At 36.9% G+C, this 22,056-nt stretch overlaps 2 protein-coding genes across 3 annotated transcripts in view; one reads left to right on the top strand and one right to left on the bottom strand.

Moving 5' to 3' along the window:
* The window catches only part of LOC307118027 (complement receptor type 2-like), a gene marked incomplete at both ends in the record, with an annotated part of 53,146 nt that extends 43,704 nt beyond the window's left edge, over positions 1-9,442 (top strand). The window contains 3 exons of the mRNA XM_079803319.1: positions 8,428-8,430; positions 8,552-8,704; positions 9,300-9,442. Coding sequence (XP_079659445.1) covers positions 8,428-8,430; positions 8,552-8,704; positions 9,300-9,442 — 299 coding nt within the window. The remainder of the gene's footprint in view (positions 1-8,427; positions 8,431-8,551; positions 8,705-9,299) is intronic.
* A 6,661-nt stretch (positions 9,443-16,103) lies between these two features.
* Positions 16,104-22,056, bottom strand: part of scube3 (signal peptide, CUB domain, EGF-like 3) — a 175,151-nt gene continuing 169,198 nt past the window's right edge. For both annotated transcript variants that reach the window (XM_079801775.1, XM_079801774.1), the window contains one exon: positions 16,104-19,463. In XM_079801775.1, coding sequence (XP_079657901.1) covers positions 19,311-19,463 — 153 coding nt within the window. In that variant the 3' untranslated portion in view covers positions 16,104-19,310. The remainder of the gene's footprint in view (positions 19,464-22,056) is intronic.

Here is a 22,056-nt window from a genome sequence, read left to right as displayed (position 1 = left end):
ACAGCTTATAGAAACTTCTGGGTTTTTGGTTGTGTGTTTTGTTTAGCTTGTTTGCTGTACACTTGTTATAAGTCCGAAATGACAAGGAGGCCGCTTCACGCAATGCAAAGTCAATGGAGAGCATTCGATTGTTTTCCCCCCCGGTGGGCGTGGTCCTCACGCGACGGAGTCGCATGGTTATAACGCAATCGTTAGCTTATTTTTTACAAAAACGGCTTCTACGGGGCGATAGTGTAAGATACAAGGTAATGGAGCATTTTATACATTGTCGTGTTTGTTTAGAAATAAACAATGGACAAATGGAGTCTTTAAACGCATCAGATGTAAAGATATTCGCTGTCAAAGTGAGGCCAAAATAAATGGGAGTCAATGGAATGCTAACAGCAGGTGATGGCTTGGTTAGCAATGGCTGCCCCTATGGAAGGTACGCTTTCCCGGGGCTGGATTACCACCTTGGGCAAGATGTGGTGTTATAACTCCCAAAAAACTTCAAAAATTTAATTAAAAAAAATTCCTTAGAAAATGGCTCATAGATGAAAAAAGATAATTTACAGGCAAAGTTTATTTATTTCTTTGGATCCCCATTAGCCAATACCTAGGCAGTGTTTACTCTTCCTGAGGTCCCAACAAGTACGAAATACAGCAATCCACAACAATAAAAAGTCAATGAAACATACAAACCCAAAATTAATTCCAAATATCAAAATCAACAATTTACTATATATTTTGCCATTAAATTTTCATTTAAAGATTTTAATAAAGTTTAAAAAAATTGTTTACTTAAAATATGTAATATCCTATAGTAAATCATTCCATATTTCCATTCATCTATACGTTGCAGTCTGTTGTTTTACAGTAGTTTTCGAAACCGGAAGTACAAATTTGTGAGTCGTTTGGCTCTGTTCTGGACTGATTGTAATTTTTCCAAGTCTTTACTTGATGCACTCATCCACACCACTGGGCAATAATCTAAGAACCATTGTTTGCACAATTTAAGAAATAGTGTTGTGGTTAGTGATGCACCGATCATGATTTTACATGGCCGATTCCGATACCGATCTTTTTCAAGAAAACTGGCCGATTCCGATACCGATTTCCGATTTTTTTAAATTATTTTTTTACACAATAAAAGAATGAAAGTATACATGAACAAGATGTTTATTTGGTATTTAACAGGCTAAATTGGCTTTTGGCTAATGAAAACAAGTCCTCATTCTGAAATTAACAGGAAATTTAATTGGAAATTAAAAGGCTGAAAGGTGAAATTAAAGGCAACAACTGCATATTCTGCAATCTAAACAAAGATGTTACTTAAATCAGCATTTGTTTTTAAATTCAGTGTAAAGAAAAAAAGTCTTTACCAGTGAAATTAAATAAAACCAAAGTATATAATTGTTCCAAAATGTTAAATCAAATAATGTTTAGTGCAACGAAAAAAACTAAGATGCTACAGCAGGTGCTTTTTAAATCAAATTAAGTCAATGTAATTTTAAGGTAAATTAAAAGGTAACACTTTAGAATAATGTTCATTAGTTAACATTAGTTAATGTATTAACTAACATGAACTAACCATGAGCAGTACATTTGTTACTGTATTTGTTCATCTTTGTTAACGTTAGTTAATATAAATCCAGCTGTTCATGCTTTGTTCATGTTAGTTCACACTGCATTAACTAATGTTAACAAGATTTTAATAATGCATTAGTAAATGTTGAAATTAACATTAACAAAGATTAATAAACGCTTTATAAGTGCAGTTCATTATTAGTTAATGTTAACTAATGTAGTTAACTAATATTAACTAATGACCATTATTCTAAAGTGTTACCAAATAAAAATTATCATCCTATAGGCTGATAGTATTTCATTTCAAAAGTGCATGCATGTTCTTCTTTAGGCTACAAAAAGAAGTATTTCGGCTTTGTCACAAGTTAGTCTGTTTCGTTCTCATCTGATCCAACACGTGAGAAGCTGAGCTGAACAAACACTCACTATCTGTGCTTGTGCAGGCGCGGAGAGGTAAGCTCGCGCAACTTCAGCTCGCGCAGGAAAGTGTCTCTTCATTGCCTTCAGCGTATCTCGTCTCTTCCCTCAGTTCTCCAGTGTCCGTTTGTAACACACAAGTGACATGTTCGCGAATGATTGCAATATAGGCGTGTATGTGCACGCGGGCGCACTTCCGGATAAATCGGAAGAGAAATACAAAGAAAACCGGCCGGTTGCCGATCGCGCGCTAGAAGCAAAAACCAGCCGGTTCCGGTTTTTGGCCGGTCAACCGGTGCATCTCTAGTTGTGGTAAAAAGTTTGCACACCAAAAGTGATTTATGACTGTAAATGTGCTTAATAACCGTTGAAAAGTTGGATTAATGTGGCATTTGAGCTGTGTGTAATGCTTGAATGAAAGATTGCTAATTATTGTGTTTGCCTTATCTTTTGCAAGGCTGTGTTTTCCCTTGTTCTATCTTTCATTCTATGTGATCATCTGCGAGACGGAGCCTGTTTTGTGCCAAATACAATCATTTGGAGAGGAATCGTCTGTGACTGTGTTGGACGCGATTAAATGTGCAAAATGTGCGAGCTGCCCACGGATCTGTTTTCCCTTTGAACTGTGATTTTTGAACTGGTAGGAGAATTCAAAATTTTTTCAGCACGATTGACTTTATTTCGTTGAATTCAATTCAATTCAAATTTATTTGTATAGCGCTTTTCACAATACACATTGTTTCAAAGCAGCTTTACAGAAAGTGCATTTCATAGATGTACAGTAAAAATGTTAGAAAGACAATGTTAAAGAATAATGTTCGAAAAAGTTAATCAATCGTGTATTAATTTAGGCCATAACAACGCTGGCGTTGAGTCGTCTCTTCACAGGCGTGGAGTCGTCTCATCACAGGTGTCGGGGCATCCGAAGTCTCCATGAGAGGCTGGATACAAACTGGAGCTGATGAACTATTTACCTCGGGACTAGTGTCCCGAGATAACAACAGAAAAGCAGATGGGAAATGATTAGCGTAGCTGCTGTTCAGAATATTATATTAATGCTTTTGATCCGATTTAACTGTAGTATAAAAAGATAATTATAATGTGAATGCTTGGCTAAAGAGATGCGTCTTTAATCTAGTTTTAAACTGGGACAGCGAGTCTGAACCTCGAACAATATCAGGAAGACTATTCCAGAGTTTAGGAGCTAAATGTGAAAAAGCCCTCCCTCCTTTAGTGGACTTAGATATCCTAGGAATGACCAGAAGCCTAGAGTTTAGTGATCTTAAAGAGCGCGATGGATTGTAGGGCGATAGAAGATCCGTTAGATACACTGGAGCTAAACCATTTAGGGCTTTATAGGTTAGTAGCAATAGTTTGTAATTGGTACGGAACTTCACAGGTAACCAGTGTAGAAATGATAAAATGGTGTTATATGATCATATTTTCTTGACCTAGTAAGAACTAGCAGCCGCGTTTTGGACTAACTGTAGTTTGTTTATTGAGGATGCAGGACAACCAGCTAATAAAGCATTACAGTAATCTAATCTCGAGGTCATGAATGCATGAACTAACTTTTCTGCATCAGAAATAGATAGCATGTTACGTAGCTTAGCAATGTTTCTAAGATGGAAAAATGCCGTTCTTGTAACATATGAAATATGATTTTCGAATGTCAGGTTGCGGTCTAATATAACACCCAGGTCTTTTACTGTAGTGGATAAAGTGACAGGACATCCTTCCAAGGTAAAATTGTATTGCGAGAGGTTTTGTGGGCAGTTTTTTGGACCAATAAGTAACACCTCCGTTTTATCTGAATTTAATAGCAGAAAATTACACGTCATCCAGTATTTAATATCTTCAACACACGCTGTCAGTTTAGATAATTTAGCGTTTTCATCCGGTCGTGATGAAATATATAATTGAGTGTCATCAGCATAACAGTGGAAATTAATTCCATGTTTTCTTATAATATTACCAAGTGGCAGCATATATATAGAGAATAGCAGAGGGCCTAACACGGATCCTTGCGGCACCCCATAGTCTACTGACGTTATCTTTGATTTTTTCCCCATTTAGACAGACAAAATGGTAGCGGTCTGATAAGTACGATCTAAACCAGTTTAATGCCTGTCCCTGAACACCAGTATAATTTTGAAGTCGATCTAAGAGTAGTTTATGATCTATAGTATCAAACGCAGCACTAAGATCGAGTAGAACTAGTATTGAGATACAGCCTTGGTCAGAAGCTAGAAGTAAATCATTTGTGATTTTAACGAGTGCAGTTTCTGTGCTATGATGCGGCCTGAATCCTGATTGAAATTTTTCATAGATATCATTTTCTTGCAAGAAAGCGCACAATTGAGCGGACACAACTTTTTCTAGTATTTTAGACATAAATGGAAGATTTGAAATTGGTCTGTAATTTGCTAGGTTATTATGATCTAATTGTGGCTTCTTAATGAGTACAATAAAAAAAATTTTTTTTGATTTGACCCAAAATATAGAATATAATTCAGAACTCGTTCCAATAAATTACTTTCCCTTCAGAGAGTAAACAGCACATTAAACCATATGAATCTGTTTGATTTATGCTTACGAAAAGATGGCCTATTTTTTTTAACTTGAACTGATCGAAAGACAAGTTCAACAACGCTTTGAACTGAATCATTTGATTCGCGAACTCTTTCGCTAATTCGTTCAACTGAGTCGATTCTTTTATGGATTTTCTTCAACCAAGTCAATGAATTTGTTTCTGTATTTCCATATTTCATATGGTTTAATGTGCTGTTTACTCTCTGAAGGGAAAGTAATTTATTGGAACGAGTTCTGAATTATATTCTATATTTTGGGTCAAATCAAAAAAAAAATTTTTATGGTACATTTGGGTTATTGAATATTTTATTTAGTTTGAGGATTTATTGTTGTAAATTACTTTTGTCAAATTGAAAGAGACAGACACAGTGTGGGTTTTTTTGAGAATCTACTTTACACATTGTGTGAAAAGTGTGAAACCCTATCAAATTAAATTCAGAGCTGTTAAGCTGTTGAAATCTTGTCCTAGAAAAAGTAACAGAACAATTGACAAATGTTTTGATTTACTGAATTCATTAATTGATTTTTCAAACCTGTTATTTATCTGATTGAAACAAATTACAAATAGAAAAATGTTTTTTAATATTAATATAATCTTCAATCTAAACCAGAATAAAATGGTTGACTATTCACTCGTGTCTAAAAATTCATACCCGAACCCGAAGAGACCTGTAATGTGCTAAACGGAACCGACCCGGACCCGTCTATTATTTCAAAAGCTGGACTCGGACCCGTGCAGATCCGAGCAATGCCAAAAATGTAGTACCCGGAACCGACCTGGACCCGTCCATTATTTAAAAGCTGGAACCGAACCCGGCGCGAAGACACAGACCCAACTCGACCCGATTGATATTAACAAGTCAATAAACAAGTTGCAAAACAAATAACTTTTTGTCTTACCTATAGCCGTCGTCTCCCTTCCTTGTAATGTTACTTGATTGTGATGCAAACCTAACTAACGCCGGCGCTACGTCATATTCTCGTGCATGCGTCGTGGAGGCACACACGGAAGACAAGAAGAGGTTGAATAAAGTCGTAATTTTGATTTTTTTTTTTGCGCACACAAACTATTGTCGTCGCATCGTAAAATTATTGTAGAGCCACTGTGGTGAGATGGACTTTGTAACGACGTTTTAAGTGCCTTTTATGGGTCTTGGGAGTGTAAATGTACTGAATGCCAATGGAGGCCTATCTGAAGCCTTTCTCAGCCATCAGCTTTCAACAAAAATATCTTCATTTGTGTTCCGAAGATGAACGGAGGTCTTACGGGTGTCGAACGACATGAGGGTGAGCAATTAATGACAGAATCTTTATTTTTGGGTGAACTAACCCTTTAAATCCATGTTATTCCTCTCTTGTTATTTCAAGCATGCTTAATTCACTCATCATTTCAGCTTTAAAAGTCCACTTTATGTCACGGTGACGGATGACAAATGCGTCTTTGCAGAGTTGCATTTCGCCTTTGCATCTGGCCGCTGACGTCAGCATTATTTATTTGCTATCATCTCTGTGAGGCGAGTCTGTTCACCAAAACTTTAAGATTAAACAAGACGGTTCATTCATATTATTATTAAAGTCAGTCACACTCACAGCGGAAGCTCGGATTGCCATAGAAACATGACACGCGCTTGAGACCGCACATGCGCGTTAGCTGGAGCAACCTGAAATTTTTTTTATACTTTTTTACGCAATTTGAGCATCATAGAAAACATTTGTGACAGTTCACCTGAGATTTTGTTGCTGATTTGAAATATATTTTTAAATATAAGTTCAAATCAAACTTCAACAGTGCGTTACACGTAGGCTAATACACTTGACAGCACTTACTTTTTTCTCATGTTTGTCCACAATATGCATGAAGGATGCCCGGACAGAAGAGGTGCCCGTGGGTTTAACTTCTTTATATTGGTTGCTTTTTTAGCTTTTTTCTCACATCACTCATAAAGGTATCCATTATTATTACCGTGTGCTTGCAGAGAGAGCGAGCGCGCGCGAGAGAGAGAGCGGGAGGGAGCGCGAGGCGAGCGAGCAAGAGAGAGATCGCTCGTTTTTTTTTTTCTTCTTTCTTTCTTTTTTTTAAACCTTATTTCCCGGCTCACACTTTTCTTATCCTAATTTTACAAGTTGCAAGTTACAAAAAACACACAAACGGTGCTGACTGACTCTGATCACGGGCAGGTGTTCTCTGAGTCCGGATCGATTCGGGTATTACACACAAATGTTAAACAGACCCGGGTCCACGGGTCTCGGGGGCTCCGTGAAGACCTCTACCGACCACGATACCAACTGAGTAATTCGAAAAAACACTTGCACACGGCTTCAATGCGTTCCTTCACTCTTTGCGCGCTTCTCCTAGCGCTTCTCCGTTAGCATTTTATATCTGACGGCTTTATTTAGGCTTCAAAATTTATACATTTTGGATTAACTTGTAAAGATTATCTTGATAGACAAAACGTGTAAGGGTCATAACTCTTTGTTGAACACAGATCTTATTTTTTGCTATTGGGGAAAATGCATGGCTTTTCGACCAAGGGAACCCATGCGCCGCTAACTTCCGGGTTGTCCTACAAAGTGACGTCATAACTTCGGTGGACAACCTTGAACATGAGCTGCGAAAGTAAAACGGATCTGTTTATCTATGTCTCTATAATATCTCTAATTCATTAATTGCACTCCACCTTTTCATATTTTCTCAGTTGTTCTCTCAGGGATAAAGTGCAATGCGCTGGGTGACATAGAGAATGGGCAATACAATCGAGAAGGACGATTATTTGGTGACAAAGCCATTGCTGTATGTAATAAAGGGTACTGAAAACTTATTTTCATTGTGTCTGAAGCCCATAAATCAGTGAAAACTTGGTTATGAGAATAAATAGAGCAGGTAAAATAAGATAAATAATTGCTTTTCTTGTTGGTTAAGCATCATTTATTTATTTAACCCTTGTGAATCCTTATGGACATTTTTGGCTTTTTCAGTTTAGTTTTTTTTTTTATAACTTTGCCTGTTGTAATGCTAACTGCATAACATTTGCCACAGGTGTGTATTTGTATTGGAATTTTACTATTTCACCCCCATTTCCTTTAAAAAAATAAATTTTGCACTGGGTACACAAAATTCCTCTTAGCATATTTTGGACTAAAATGTTCCCATTGAAACCCATTAAAACTTCAATGTTTAATCCCTTTGCCATTTAACTATAAAATTATGCTTTGTTAATAGGCTTTTATTCTGTTGGCAAGGCTTCAAAATGTAAATTTTTACTATTTTTTTTACCAGATGGTGCAATTTTCGGTTTATGCATATTATAAAGCCAATTTGATAAATTATGCAGCTGTAACTGTGTGGGTGTGTTAGGATGGATGTCATTGTGGTGTGCATGTATGTATGTATGTATTATGTATGTAGTATTCATAAATCATTTTCATAAACTTAAACCTCTATAACATTTTTTTTGGTTTCACTTTTTTAAACTTTTTTGACTTCAACAATAATCTGCCAAGAGTCTTCTTTAAAATGAGATCAAACTTAAACTACCAGGATTCATTTTTTTATGACAGTTTTTTCGACATGGACATTTTTGTCCTCTATGGACCTATGCGTAACTTTTTTAATTGATGCACAAGGGTTAAGGACAGTTTAAATTAGTTATAATGTGTATTTTCACATGAAAGGTCTGTCTTTTCTCTAATTTGTTCTTGGTCTCTCTCTACTAAATGGTTAATCAAACCAGGCCAATAATGTTTCCCTTTAATGATGTTTTTTCCTGTCATTAATATGATTGTATGGCAGTAAATCCCCTTCGATCTATTGAGTTTGACTCAAATCAGAGGTGTGCTTTCCAATATTTGTAGGAGGTAAACTGACTGCAGGTTATTATCGTCCTCTAGTGGTGTATCCTGGTAATTCATCATCAAAATCTTTTGGGGAAACACGTCAAGTTTTTGGCTTTATTAATTGTTTTTTGTCCTGGTTTAGTGCCAAAGATCTTCTTTTCAGCACCTGCTGTGGCAAACCGATCGGTAAAACCTGGAGAGAGGACAAAGTACAAACCCCAAGACACAGTAACCATCACCTGCAGTGAGGGATTTGATCTGAATGGCTCATCAGTGGTCACATGTGGACCATATGGCCAGTGGCTTAACTTGCCCGAGTGATACCCTAAAGGTAATTAGGGCAAAGGAGCAACTCTGTCTAAAAAGCTAGAAAAGAGAGTGTCAATAGTTTTTGTTGATACATTAAGCTCTTCTAAGCAATCTGGGATGCTAAGGAGAAGAAACTGATTGGGAAGATTATTTATAAAGCAATGTTTAGAAATGATTGTCCTTCCATATTTGTAACAGGGATTCGGTTTTGCAGCCTTGGCTAAATTGAGTGTACACAAGATTAGATAATGATCTGAAATGCCATTGCTCTGCTGGATAATTTCAACATCATCAACATTGATTCCATGTGACAATATTGGATATAAAGTATGATTTAGACGATGATTACGACTAATTTAAAGTAATGTAATCGTCAGGTTTTAGCCAGGTTCCTGTCAAACACAGCACATGTAGGTTATGATCGGTGATCATATAAAGTGCTTTTGAAGAAAGGTATAGAATATTAAGCAACCTGAGCTTTATCATTTGTTCATCTTTATTAAATGTTTTTTATTTGTTGAACATCAATTCATTTAAAATTTTGGATCACGGATGACAGTGTGTATTTGTGTGTTTTGCAGCTGTGCACTGTCCTCCACCCCCAGAGGTCAAGGGCGCTGAGATGTCTGACCCCATGTATGACTATGTTCCCTACGGTCGTGTGGTGTACTGGCGCTCTGATTGGTGCGAGAGAAGATATACTGCACAAAGAATGGCAGCTTGAGCGCCCCGCCTCCTGAGTGTAAAGGTATATACATTTAAAAGTATAAGTTAAGTTTTCAGGTTGGGTAAGATGAACCAACCACAGTTTCAATGATTTTGTGGCCATATATTCAGGAAGAGCCTGTCATTTTTAAAGTGCCCCATTATGCTATTTTAAAGGTTCTTAATTCTTGTTTTCGAGTCTCATACAATGTTTACATGCACCCAAGGTCAAAACTTTAAAGCCCTCCTTTCAGAGAGCCTGCTCTGCTCTGATTGGTCGGAAACCAAACGTCCATTACCATATCTGAATTTTAGCTCCGGATCTTCCTCAGCACGATACACAGTGATATGAACCGTAAAGATGGCATCGGTTTTACCACATCAATCTCATCCTTTGGAAGTGCCTGCAGAGTAGATTTGATTTTGCAGCTGAAAACAGCGTACAGTGTTTGGGGGCAGAGTAGACGTTGCTCGTCGACAGCCAATGAAAACCATAGGCTGGCATTATGTACATTTATTACAAACCGACAGAGTTTTCTGCAGAAAGTGACACTGGAATTACTGACGATTTGTTTCTGGCAGTTCAGAATCGCTTATTTTTTTTGGGGAGACAATAACATTTATCGTGCATTTTGCTAAACACATTTGTGAAATATTTCTGTGGCCCTTTTATGTTTCTTCATTGTTTTAGTACTTTAACACCACAAACTTTTAATTTAAATACCTGAATTAACAGACTAATTCCTGTGCCTTTCAGACATTGCCTGTCCTCACCCACATGTGAGCATTATCCTGCTGAAAGAGCCACAGCCACCAGGGAATACCATGTCCATGAAAGGGTGAACATGGTCTGCAACAATGCTTAGGTAGGTGGTACGTGTCAAAGTAACATCCACATGGATGGCAGGACCCAAGGTTTCCCAGCAGAACATTGCCCAAAGCATCACTGCCTCCACCGGCTTGCCTTCTTCCCATAGTGCATCCTGGAGCCATGTGTTCCCCAGGTAAGCAACACACACACACACACACACACACACACCCGGCCTTCCACATGATGTAAAAGAAAACGTGATTCATCAGACCAGGCCACCTTCTTCCGTTGCTCCGTGGTCCAGTTCTGATGCTCACGTGCCACTGTTGGTGCTTTCGGCGGTGGACAGGGGTCAGCATGGGCACCCTGACTGGTCTGCGGCTATGCCGCCCCGACACCGTCTACTAGAACCAGCATTAACTTTTTGAGCTACAGTAGCTCATCTGTTTGATCAGACAGGTTTGATCACTGGTTCACCACTGTTTTTCTACAAAAACAGACTTTTAGGTATGAATACATTTTTTTTTATGTTTAATGTTCAGTAATTGTGGTGTTGATCACATCTGACATAAATGACAAATGCGAATGCTAATCGTGGACTGGCCAGCTTAAGCACCGGGAGTTTTACCGCTGTACAATGGGGCCCTTCCCGTTGCTACACGTGAATATATAAAAAATGTACACATTTAGACAATCAAAATTCATACAAACTTCAACAATGGTGACAATAAACAAAGTATTCAGATAAACAGATCAACACTGAACATCACAAAAACAAGCTGAAGTCACGATAAAACACAACAAATAGTAAGAATTCAGAAAAATAATAGGACAGTTCAGCTGCATAATTTATTCATGCTGCAATGTATGCTGGGAGTTTTGTACTGTGCTGGCACCCAGCATGAAGCAATATTTTAGTTATGTAATGGCACATATTATTAAGTACTGAAGGTTAGTATTGCAGATACCAATACTAATATCGATGCATCTATTTAATGGATTTGTTTTTCAATTTCTTTAATAAAATTAAAACAAAATTATTGCAACTTTTAATTTAAGTGAGCTTAAAACAATGTTAACATAATTCCATTATAATAGGCTAAATGTCACATTTAGCTATGCCTTGAATGCCAGTTCATTTTCCCCACATTTTTCACATTATTTTTCATGATAATTAATACAACTATTAGTTAAAAGGTTTGGTATCAATATTTGTAAGTGAGGAGCGATAAGTATTTATACTTATTTCTTAATCATTGATACACGTTACTGACGGGATCAAACCAGACGTTTAGTTGATTGTCACCATTGTTTAGAGTCAAATGCTGATTTTTTTTTTACATCTTTGTGTCTGAATAATACAGTAGTTCAATGCTTTTTTTGTGCATGCCATGTGTTTTTTTAAAATCCTGCTGCATCACAGGGTTGTTAATGCATAATTTAAATGTGTTAATGGAGCAACATCATTGTGATCTGATTTATAGTTCAGATGAGATCAGTGACTCAAACCACTTCATGATGATTATATTATATTAATTACAATCAATAGTGAGCCAACATCACCTGCAATCATTTATAATATTTGAAAGTTATTTAAAGGGGTCATGAAATCAACTTTTCATTCAGCTTTTGATATATAAAAGTTCATTGTGATATAAGAATATCCTGTAAGTTTCAGAGCTGAAAACGTCCTTGTTAGTCAAAGAAAAGCTTTTATTGACACCAGGCCCAGCAAACGCTCGATCTCAGAATGTGTCAGGCTGTGACGTCAGGGTGTGGTGAAACACTGCCTAAACATAAGAATAAGTACGGCTGATTCTGTAGCCCCGCCCACCGACTCGTGCAAGAAATGTAACATAAATAACATGGGCCTTCGTAGAGCTAAATGGATCGCGCTACTGAGCAAAAAACATGCCGAAGATGGCAAAATTGTGCTGTGCCTGGTTGTGGAAGAACACAGTTGCTGCATAATCTTCCTTCGGATTCTTATATTGGAAATGTGTGGTTGAACTTTTATTTTTAATTAGGGATGCACGATATATCGGCAACATATCGTTATCGGCCGATAAATGATTATTTTTGATGTTATCGTTATCGGTCCAATAAGAAAATTTGACCGATATAGTCAAGCCGATAGATAATGTATTATTTCCTTCAGCTGAGACGGACGCGCTGTCCACCATGATGGGTTTGAATTGCTCTAAATATGTTTGGAATCACTTCGAAAAGGAAAATACAGTTATGTGCAACATGTGCAGCGCAAGTCTTCTATAATCTACATAAAATGATAATGAGAATAGAATAGGCTGTAAAAGAGCGTTGTGTTTCAGCGCGTTTGTTGAGGGAAGAGCGCGCCCACGGAGTTACACCTTCATGACGAGCACAGTCAAGTTCGCTTGTGCATTCACAGCCTTTTGTGCCATTGTAAGTTGTAATATTATATTTATTATTATTCTGTGTATGTAATATCATATAGGATGCGTTTGGTTGAGTTAATAAACGATGCAGTAAAGCACTTCACCGGTCTTTAGCTTCAGCGCGCGCCCACGGAGTTACACCTTCATGACGAGCACAGTCAAGTTTGCTTGTGCATTCACAGCCTTTTGTGCCATTGTAAGTTGTAATATTATATTTATTATTTTGTGTATATAATCCCATATAGGATGCGTTTGGTTGAGTTAATTAACGATGCAGTAAAGCACTTCATTGTACCGGCGCGCGCATTTCAAACAGAAATGCACAGCATTAATAACTACTGGGACTGTCCTATACATAACACTGCGATGAGAATATTTCTGTTATAAAACGTAGTGAATTCTCTGGGTTTAGTTGTTTTTCAGCGCGCTGTTGTGGGAAGCGTCAACAACGCATTCTGACCAGCACAGTCAAGTTCGCTTGTGCATTCGCGTCATTTTAAGCATATGTAAGTCGTAATATTACGTTTTTGTAGTATAAACATCTGATTAAAGTCATATAGGATGTGTTTCGTTAAGTCAATAACCCGCAGTGCTTCACTGTACCGGTGATCATCTTAAGTTTCAGCACGCTCTCAAACAGGGGAAGAGCATCCACAGGAGTTAGAACCCTTCACCTATGCGTGATTTTGTGCTAATATAAGTTGTAATATTATATTTATTTTGTATAAATATCTGATTGTTCTCATATATGATGCGTTTAGTTGTTAATTAAACTTCTAAGCGCTTCAGTTTATGGTTGTTCGTTCATTCTCTCCAGCTTCAGCGCGCTCTCAAACAGCAACATTATTCCTAATAGACTAGACTAATATTACAGATGTTTACTATTACTGTAATATTAAACATTTTTTTTTTTTCAAAAACACAGAAGCATTATTTTATATAATTAGCACTTTTATTGTTCTCGTATCATTTCCATCAACAATATGGTTTGATTAAAACCATTTCTTTATCGTCTGTGCGGAGGTTATTTCATGCACTTGCATTCTGATTCTTTATTATGCAGCCTAAGTAATGCTGTTCAATTACTTGTTTGCATTATTTAGGTATATTATTTTTATTTTTTAGACAATATAATTTTTGGTAACATTTTACAAATCTGGTCTCATTTTATTAATGCATTAACTATCATGAACAAACAGAGAGCAATAACCTTTGTTTCTTTTAGTAATAAAATGTTTGTGTTTTGTAACAGTCCATTCACAGTTCATACCTAATGTTAAAAGACACAACTTTGGGTCTGAATATGTTGAGATTAACATGAACTAAAATTAATAAATCCTGTTGAAGTATTGTTCATTCATTGTTGGTTAACTAATACTAACAAAAATTAAACCTTATTGTAAAGTGTTAAAAAAAAAAATTTGGCCATAGGAGTGTAAAATTAATTTGAAAAGGTAAGGAATCTCACACTGGTTCAAATAGGCTACTGTAGTGTATAGGTTTGATTTATGTTGAAGTGTTTGGGACATGGCTTTTAATGGTGAGCCTTTTGTTTTTGTAATCAGGCTCTCAGAGTTTATTAAAATTTGTATTTAGATTTATCGGCCAATATATCGGTTATCGGCTTTCAAATATTAAGAATTATCGGTTATCGGTATCGGCCAAAATGTTCATATCGGTGCATCCCTATTTTTAATGAATATCCAGCTCATGTGGGGAACACATTGCACATTTGTTCCTTCATTTCACCACGGTTTCGTTTGTAAACAAGAGACTGGATTTGCAGACAGGATGAGATCACATGAATGAATGAAGCAACACTAATGTGAGTCATTTTTATATATATATATATATATATATATATATGGGATAGTATTGCATTGTTACAGATTGTTTGAAATCTATTGATTGTGTACGTGTCTAACTGAACATAACTTTCCTTTATTTGAACAAGACTCCTTTATTTGTGGTGTTGTTGGTTCATTGTGATGCGATTCGTGATCAGACTCTGACATGTTTGGGCCAGGGCTCGCAAAGCCCAACTTCCCGGGGCTATGTGTTTTCCAGATGGGCTACCAAAACGTAAGCTCGGCCTGTCAACGGGCTATCTTAAATAGTGAAATAACATTCCTTTCTTGATGTGCGTTGTTCACTCTCTTGACTTGATATTTGAAGGGAAAATACAATCGTGGAAGTTTTGATCATGCTTTGATTTGTCTGACTATGCAGTGAGGCTTTGTGTGTTAGTGGTGCACGATTCACGGTAATATCCACCGATCAGGCGGGCCAAGTAATACAAAATAACATTCCAATTAATTGCGGTTGGATGAGCAAAATCATTGTTTGTTTGATAAACCCTGTGGGACGATTCATTCCGGTTGCTATTTTCCCACACGCCTTCAAAACAATTCCTCATGTGTACTCATGGGGGAGCAGATCGCTCATTATAATATGCAAAGCTTATTCAATCATAACAGTGGGCATTTACTTCCAAGTCTTCATTGCAGCATGCCCATAAAAACCGAGAGTTCCATTAGAGAGGCTCAAAACCAGGGTAGAACTATTATTTATTCATTATGATGTTTTTTTAATGTAAAAACCACGCAAAAGTCATTTGTTGACCTCAGACAACAGTATATAAAAAAAGCCAGTTCATGACCCCTTTAATTTATAGTTATAAATGTTTGCTCGGAATATTATTGTGACAATGACAAATACATATCCTGTGTATTGTTTATATCCAAAATAAAAAAAATATTCTGAAATAATGAAGGCACAAGTTTAGCTATAGTTGACTTAATATAGTTTACTTTTCATCTACCTTTGGTGTTGGCTTTTTTTCTGTACCTGTGAATTAAGAAATCAAAATAGACAACTTTAAGAACACCAATTTCTTTCATTTAAAAAGACAATACAAAATCCAGACATTTTTTTTACATGAGCATAAACAAATTTCAAGTGCAAATACCATTTCCCATTCCATGAATCATTGTGGCAAAGTCATTTCTTTTTCTCAAAAAAAAAAAAAAAACTTTTGGAAAAGAAAAGTGGGGCAAAGACGATAGAAAAAACAAAACATTACACAGCAACATGGATTGATCATGTACATTTATCGATGTTTGAAATGGATTTGGTAGAGCAAAGAGAAGGGGAAATTATAAAAAATAAAGCAGCAGTCACAGACCGCCAACGACACTGACTAGTTAGAGTAGCAAATACTCTGCAATTCTTTTAGTGAACATTCAACAAAACATTGACTACTTCGCCACAAACTTTTCATTCTTGGTAATCATGGCTATTTCACATATGACCCATCCTTTATATTTCACTGACACATCCAACCTGCAGTGCTGCAACATGTTTAGTAGTATGAACTGGTTTCTGCAAGTGGGGCAATATTGACAGTTCACTTCTTCTTGGGTTAACCCAAGTTCTTTTTTCTCTTTTTGTTTCTATTCTATCATATTTATACATTTAAACAATTATATTAGTGACCACTGTAATAGATGACAGAATGTACAAAATGTCAATAAATGCTTCATAAAATAACCCACACACATTCAGTTCTGGATTTTAGGATCTAGTCTTGAGGGTTAAGGCCCGTTCAAGCCAAGAACGATAACGATAAAGATAGTTCTAAAAAACGTTAGTATTAAAGAATAGCAGGGTTTAGGATTTTTCAGCTGTTGATCGATAAAACGCTGTCAGCCAATCAGAATCCATTCTAATTTTAAGGACTCACACATTTAAAATGACAGACGACATTGCGTACAATCCACCACTGTTTGACAAGTCAAACCCCCTTTTCAAGAAAATGTATATATAGAAAACAATCGTTCATAGCCTCTGAATAACTGGTGAGAAGTATTAACGGAGATGAGGTTATTATGCCAGGCTAGCAAACAGTGTAGCATAATTACCTCAGGTATCCAGCGCTCGTTTCGACAACATTCTCTTGAAGTTGCAGCAAAAATTAGATTGATTACACTAGCTAGATTTGCTCGAAACATAGCATGCTGAGGACATCTGCTGGTTAAAGCCGTGTAAATGCAACACGAACATTAAAAACATGTTCAGTGACGTTGTGCACATGTTGAAACTGCAGTGCGCAAGATTAGAATAAACAGACCGTTATCGTTCATTGATGTGGACACTAATATAGTTATCGTTCTTGATGTGAACAAGCTTTTAGACTTTCTGTACTTAAAGGGTTAGTTCACCCAAAAATGAAAATTAGCCCATGATTTACTCACCCTCAAGTCAGCCTAGGTGTGTATGACATACTGTAAGTCGACAGTATAATGTCACAAGTCGACTTGCTGTAAGTCCACTTGTGTATCGCTGACTACTGGAAGCTAGTTATTTTAGTCTATAAAGTTTTAAATATGGATATTTTTCTTACCCAAACGTGCCACTTCTGAAGGCCTTTATTAACCCCCTGGAGCCATGTGGAGCAGTTATATGATGGATAGATGAACTTTTATGGACTTTAAAAATGAACCAACACGTCACTGCCATTATAAAGCTGGGAAGAGCCAGAACTTTTTTAATATAACTCTGATTTTATTCGTCTGAAAGAAGACTGTCATATACACCTAGGATGACTTGAGGGTGAGTAAATCATGGGCTAATTTAAATTTTTTTAAAACTATCCTTTTAAAAATGGGATGGGACATCCTTGTGTGTTTGTATACTGATTAAATTTAAAAGAGGTTGGGTCTAGGGTAACAAATAGATACGTTTGACCACAATATTGTCTTTTTTTTTCCAGCACAGGAAATAGTCCTAAAACATTCTATGCAAGTATGTAAATGCAAACATTTCTAGAAATGTGCAAGTACTGTACATGTTGTTCTTTTACGATAAGTTTTGTCTATCAGGTCAGCTACTAAGCGAGTTAAAGTCGACGCGTATAGCTAGCTTCCAAGCAAATGAATGCAGCTATCGCCCCCTTGAGTCCCGAGGCTTGTTACCATCATAGCAATGCAAGAATGCATGTTTATATACAACGAGTCCATGTGCTTGCAATACAGTGGACAAGCATTTGCATACTTGCATAGACTGTTTCTGGCCTTGATGCTCAATGTCTGAAGAACACCCTCTTTTGCGTCCGCCTTTGGAAGGGAGGCTAGTACAGCGGAAAGTTTCTAAATACAAGTCTGGGAATACAACTTGTGTTTGGATTTATCTCTCAGACTCCAATTAGTCTACGTTTATTTCATATTTACAATATACAACAAAAAAAAGACAACAGTAAACTACCATTTTGACCAGTCCTTTTCTGTTTACATATAAAAACTGGGTATGGTTTGACCTTCTCGAAGTTTGGTTCTTTTCTCATAGTCGCACTTTATATGAAGGGCTCTACCTAGGAACCCATTCATGAGGAATACTAATTCATAATTAATACAGGAAACACTCATAATTGACGACATCCACAGGCGTATCCTGACACTTTTGCACTTCAGGCACTTGCAAGCAAATCTAACGGCGGTCCGGTGAAACCCCAACAAATCTCTTTGGGTCCTTCTATAATGTGCAAAACAAACTCAAAACACGAATTTTTTATCTTGCTCGTGACTGAAAAGTCCATCCAAGTCAACCTGTGGTTTACGTTTATCAGTGATTCATGTCTGCATTATGAAAACATTACTTCCAACCTGTGAAAGAGTCCGGCCCCTCGACTGCTCTTCTCTGGAGGACATTTCTTGACTTGCATTAGGCAAAACCGAAGGCTTAAAGTGACGTTTCTGAAGAAGCAGCAATTGCATGTCCTGCAAAAAACTCACAGAACTGAGTGTTAACAGTCCACTGTTCTTAAAATACCAACCGACCTTCTCATCACCCGAGCCTTTCCAATAACGCACATCTTCTATGCTTTGTTAAATTAACTTGAATATTAGGAAATAGACGAATATGCAGTTGACAATAATACAATCTGAACAGGCAGACCTTAACAAAACATTACTGTTTTAACAGCATGACCTTTAGAGATTACATGTATGCTCTAGGAGCTCAAATATAATGTTTTAACATTGTGAAATGCTTGATATGAATTAGATCTTACCAAGAGCACACTAAAAGTACAGATATACAAAAGTTTGTACATTTATTCTTAGAACTAGTAGAGTTTACGAGAGCTGGAACTTGGGGAATAAGCCTTATTTTTTTTAAAACACGATCACAGCTAGCTCCAGTTTAACAAAAAGAATTTCTCTTTGACATGCTACAACTTTCTTTTGTCTGTACAACACACTCTTTAACTCAAATCATGTCTATGAAAACCAAGTATGTGGGACCACCCGAACCATCGTCTTCCTCTACGGGACGCCTCAGAACTGAGCGTGCAAACGTTCATGCGACCGAACAGAAACATTGACACAGCACAGAACGACAGTGACTGACATGTAGAGAAAGGAAACACATTCATTGTCTCGATACGACTGCGTTACATGTAGACTACACAGAAGCTTTTTTCGCCTCAGAGATGACAGACAAGAAAAAGAAAAGAAACAGGTAAAGTGAAACATCTGAAATCTGCATAGTGTGGTTGTGTGTGTGCTGTTGAATATGTGTGTAATTCCTTTAAATGTGTGTAGGATCCCGTTGACTCAAGGCCAGGTGACTGGAGGTGTGTGGATGCAGATGGCGCTTTAGGACTATTTGTACGGACGCAGGAAGGCAGAGACTTTGCTGTGGATGAGACGGATGAATGAACGCGGGAGCATCTCCGTGGAGTCCCGAGTTGAGTACTTGTAGTAGTTGTTTGGGTGAGCCAGCACATCGAACAGAGTTTTAATCAGCTTTTTATCCTGATGGGAGACAAAAAGGTGTGGCATAAAATGGGCATCATTTAAAAATCATCGCAATTCTGTATGGAAGTAAGCAATTTAAACAATCAATGTAATCCTTGAACACAATTTTGAAAGAAAAAAAAAATATATATATAAATGACATTTAGAGCTAGTGTTAACTTTCACACAGGACGCGTAATGGAAAAGGGTGGGTGGGTAGGTAGGTAGGTAGGTATTACAACCGCGTGTGACTATCACGATTGTGAAAACTTGCGGTAAATCTTGTCCAGTCTGGTGCTGCGGTTTTTGAATGACAAGAAATGGCAGAAGGCAGTGACAGCACTCGGGGGATTGTTCAGCCTCTAAAAGGACCAAATCTGAGGTGTGGTCATATTTTGGCTTTTACAAAAGTCCTGAGGGAACCTTAATCGAAGATGGTCACCCTGTCTGCAGAACATGCCAGAAGAAAGTCGCTGTAATAGGGGAAACACTTCAAATCTGCAACCGCAAGGCAAGTGGACTTTGACCTCAATACCAAAACTACATCTGGGAAATAATAATGTGAAGCGAACGAACAAATTCGGGATAATCAGGGCTTGACATTAACAACCGCCATTTGCGGGTGTAAATTAACATTATTTTGGCTGCACACTAGCCACTCTGGCTGTTGAACTTATTATATAGTCTTCTCAAAAGCCATCTGTTAATCGCGTTGCGCATTATAACCACTTACACATGTTTCTATTGAGTTTATGAATGCAATGTCTCATAATCAGAGGCGTTCAGATTAGCGGAGTTATGTTCAGAGCACGTGCCGCTTTCACTCGCTGAAATCTACACTAAAAGCAGAGATAAACGTGCGATGTACACAGGAGATTCACTCATCATACAGTGGTCGACTGTTTTTGTTCTATTTCAGCAGCGAAAATGGTGTAAACAAACACCGCAGAACCACAGCGCATCTGATATGACTGGCATAACGCTGGCGAATTTAGGGACCGTCTCTAAAGTTACACACAACATTGGTAACGTTATACACGTTGCTGACTTCAATAACATTTGAAGAGAATCAGTCATAAAACTGACTGTAAAGTGATCATTAAGGTGTCAGGTATGATGCACACCTTTTGATATTTAATAAAATAAACTGTCAAATCATATGGAAATATGGATATGCATTATTTCACTAGGATACTGTTTGGGCTCTTACACAAAATATGCTGATTTAAATGTGTCTGATAGAACACTGATGAGAATATTGCTTGAGAATATATTTACAGAGATAGAGATTATATTTACGACAAATTATTATTTATGCATTGTGTTGCTATTGACGACGGCCATTAAGGAAGGAAATCCCACAGAATCTATTGCTTAAAGTGCATAGAGCTGCTTGTGTTATTTGTTGAATTTCAAATATAAAACATGTTTTAAGTGAGTGCATCTGCACACTTTCATCTCGTTTGAACAAAAACAATAATATTGATAACCGTGATAATTTGGGTCACTATAATAGTGATTTGAAATTTCCATACCGTTTCATCCTTAGTAGGTAGGTAGGTAGCAAACAATGTAAACATTGAAGTGCCACAGCCGTACTGACGGAAACACATTCACTTTCCATAGTCGCAGACACAATTACGTTAGAAAAAATCAACGTATTTATTATAATATCGGCCAAACACAGCTGTAAACAACTACAGCTGTTATCTTGTGAGAACTGCAATACCTGGCAAAGGTTAATGTTGATTGAATGGCTAGTGACATCAACTGGACATTTCGTCACCTTTGTTTCCTTGTATGTGATTGGAAAAAAATCGGCATGGAAACGAAAAAATAAATGTTGTTTTTTTTGGCCGCAGCACATTCACTTTCAGCGTGGAAGCTCTCATTACACAAACAGCTGATCAAAAAATAAAACCATTGCGCAAATTATTTGCGCGTCAAAATCGCGTCGTGTGAAAGGACCTTAAGACTATCTTATTTAGTCAACCTTCTCCTGTTTTTGTTTAGTCTAAATGTCTGAGCATTTTAGTCTAGTTTTAGTTAATGAAGTTACATTTTTGTCATGGTGCATATTGGTTAAAGTGATAATCATGATTATTTTGCTCAATTATAATTACAAAGATTGTGATTTCAGAAACATATTTTTACATTTAAGCAGAATTAATGCACTTTTTTTATAAAAACAAATCAAGAGGAAACTCATGCATGCTATATATATATATATATATATATATATATATATTATATATATATATATATATCATAGATTATTGATTTATTATAGGCTATTTTTCACATAAATTAACACTCTCTACATGATGAAAACTAGTAAAACAAGAAACTTCTCAAAAATGAAAAGTTAAATTCCTACTAGTAATTTTAATAATTCCAAATGTTTTTCTATTAAAATAACAGAAAAACAAACAAACATTGTATTGTCACAGAAGTTGCATAAGTGCATTTATTCTGCAACCACAATTGCAAATATATTCAAGACCAATGTTTAGATTTATTACAATTCAGATTTTGTCACAGCAAACAGCACACTCAGCTCTTGGCTTGCGATGGTGGCCACGGAGAGGCATCTGTGACTAAACCTGGCTGA

Source organism: Gobio gobio (genome assembly GCF_949357685.1).
Source record: "Gobio gobio genome assembly, chromosome: 21".
Taxonomy (NCBI): Eukaryota; Metazoa; Chordata; class Actinopteri; order Cypriniformes; family Gobionidae; genus Gobio; species Gobio gobio.
The sequence above is the reverse complement of the archived record's forward strand: the minus strand, read 5'-3'. Positions and strand labels throughout refer to the sequence as shown.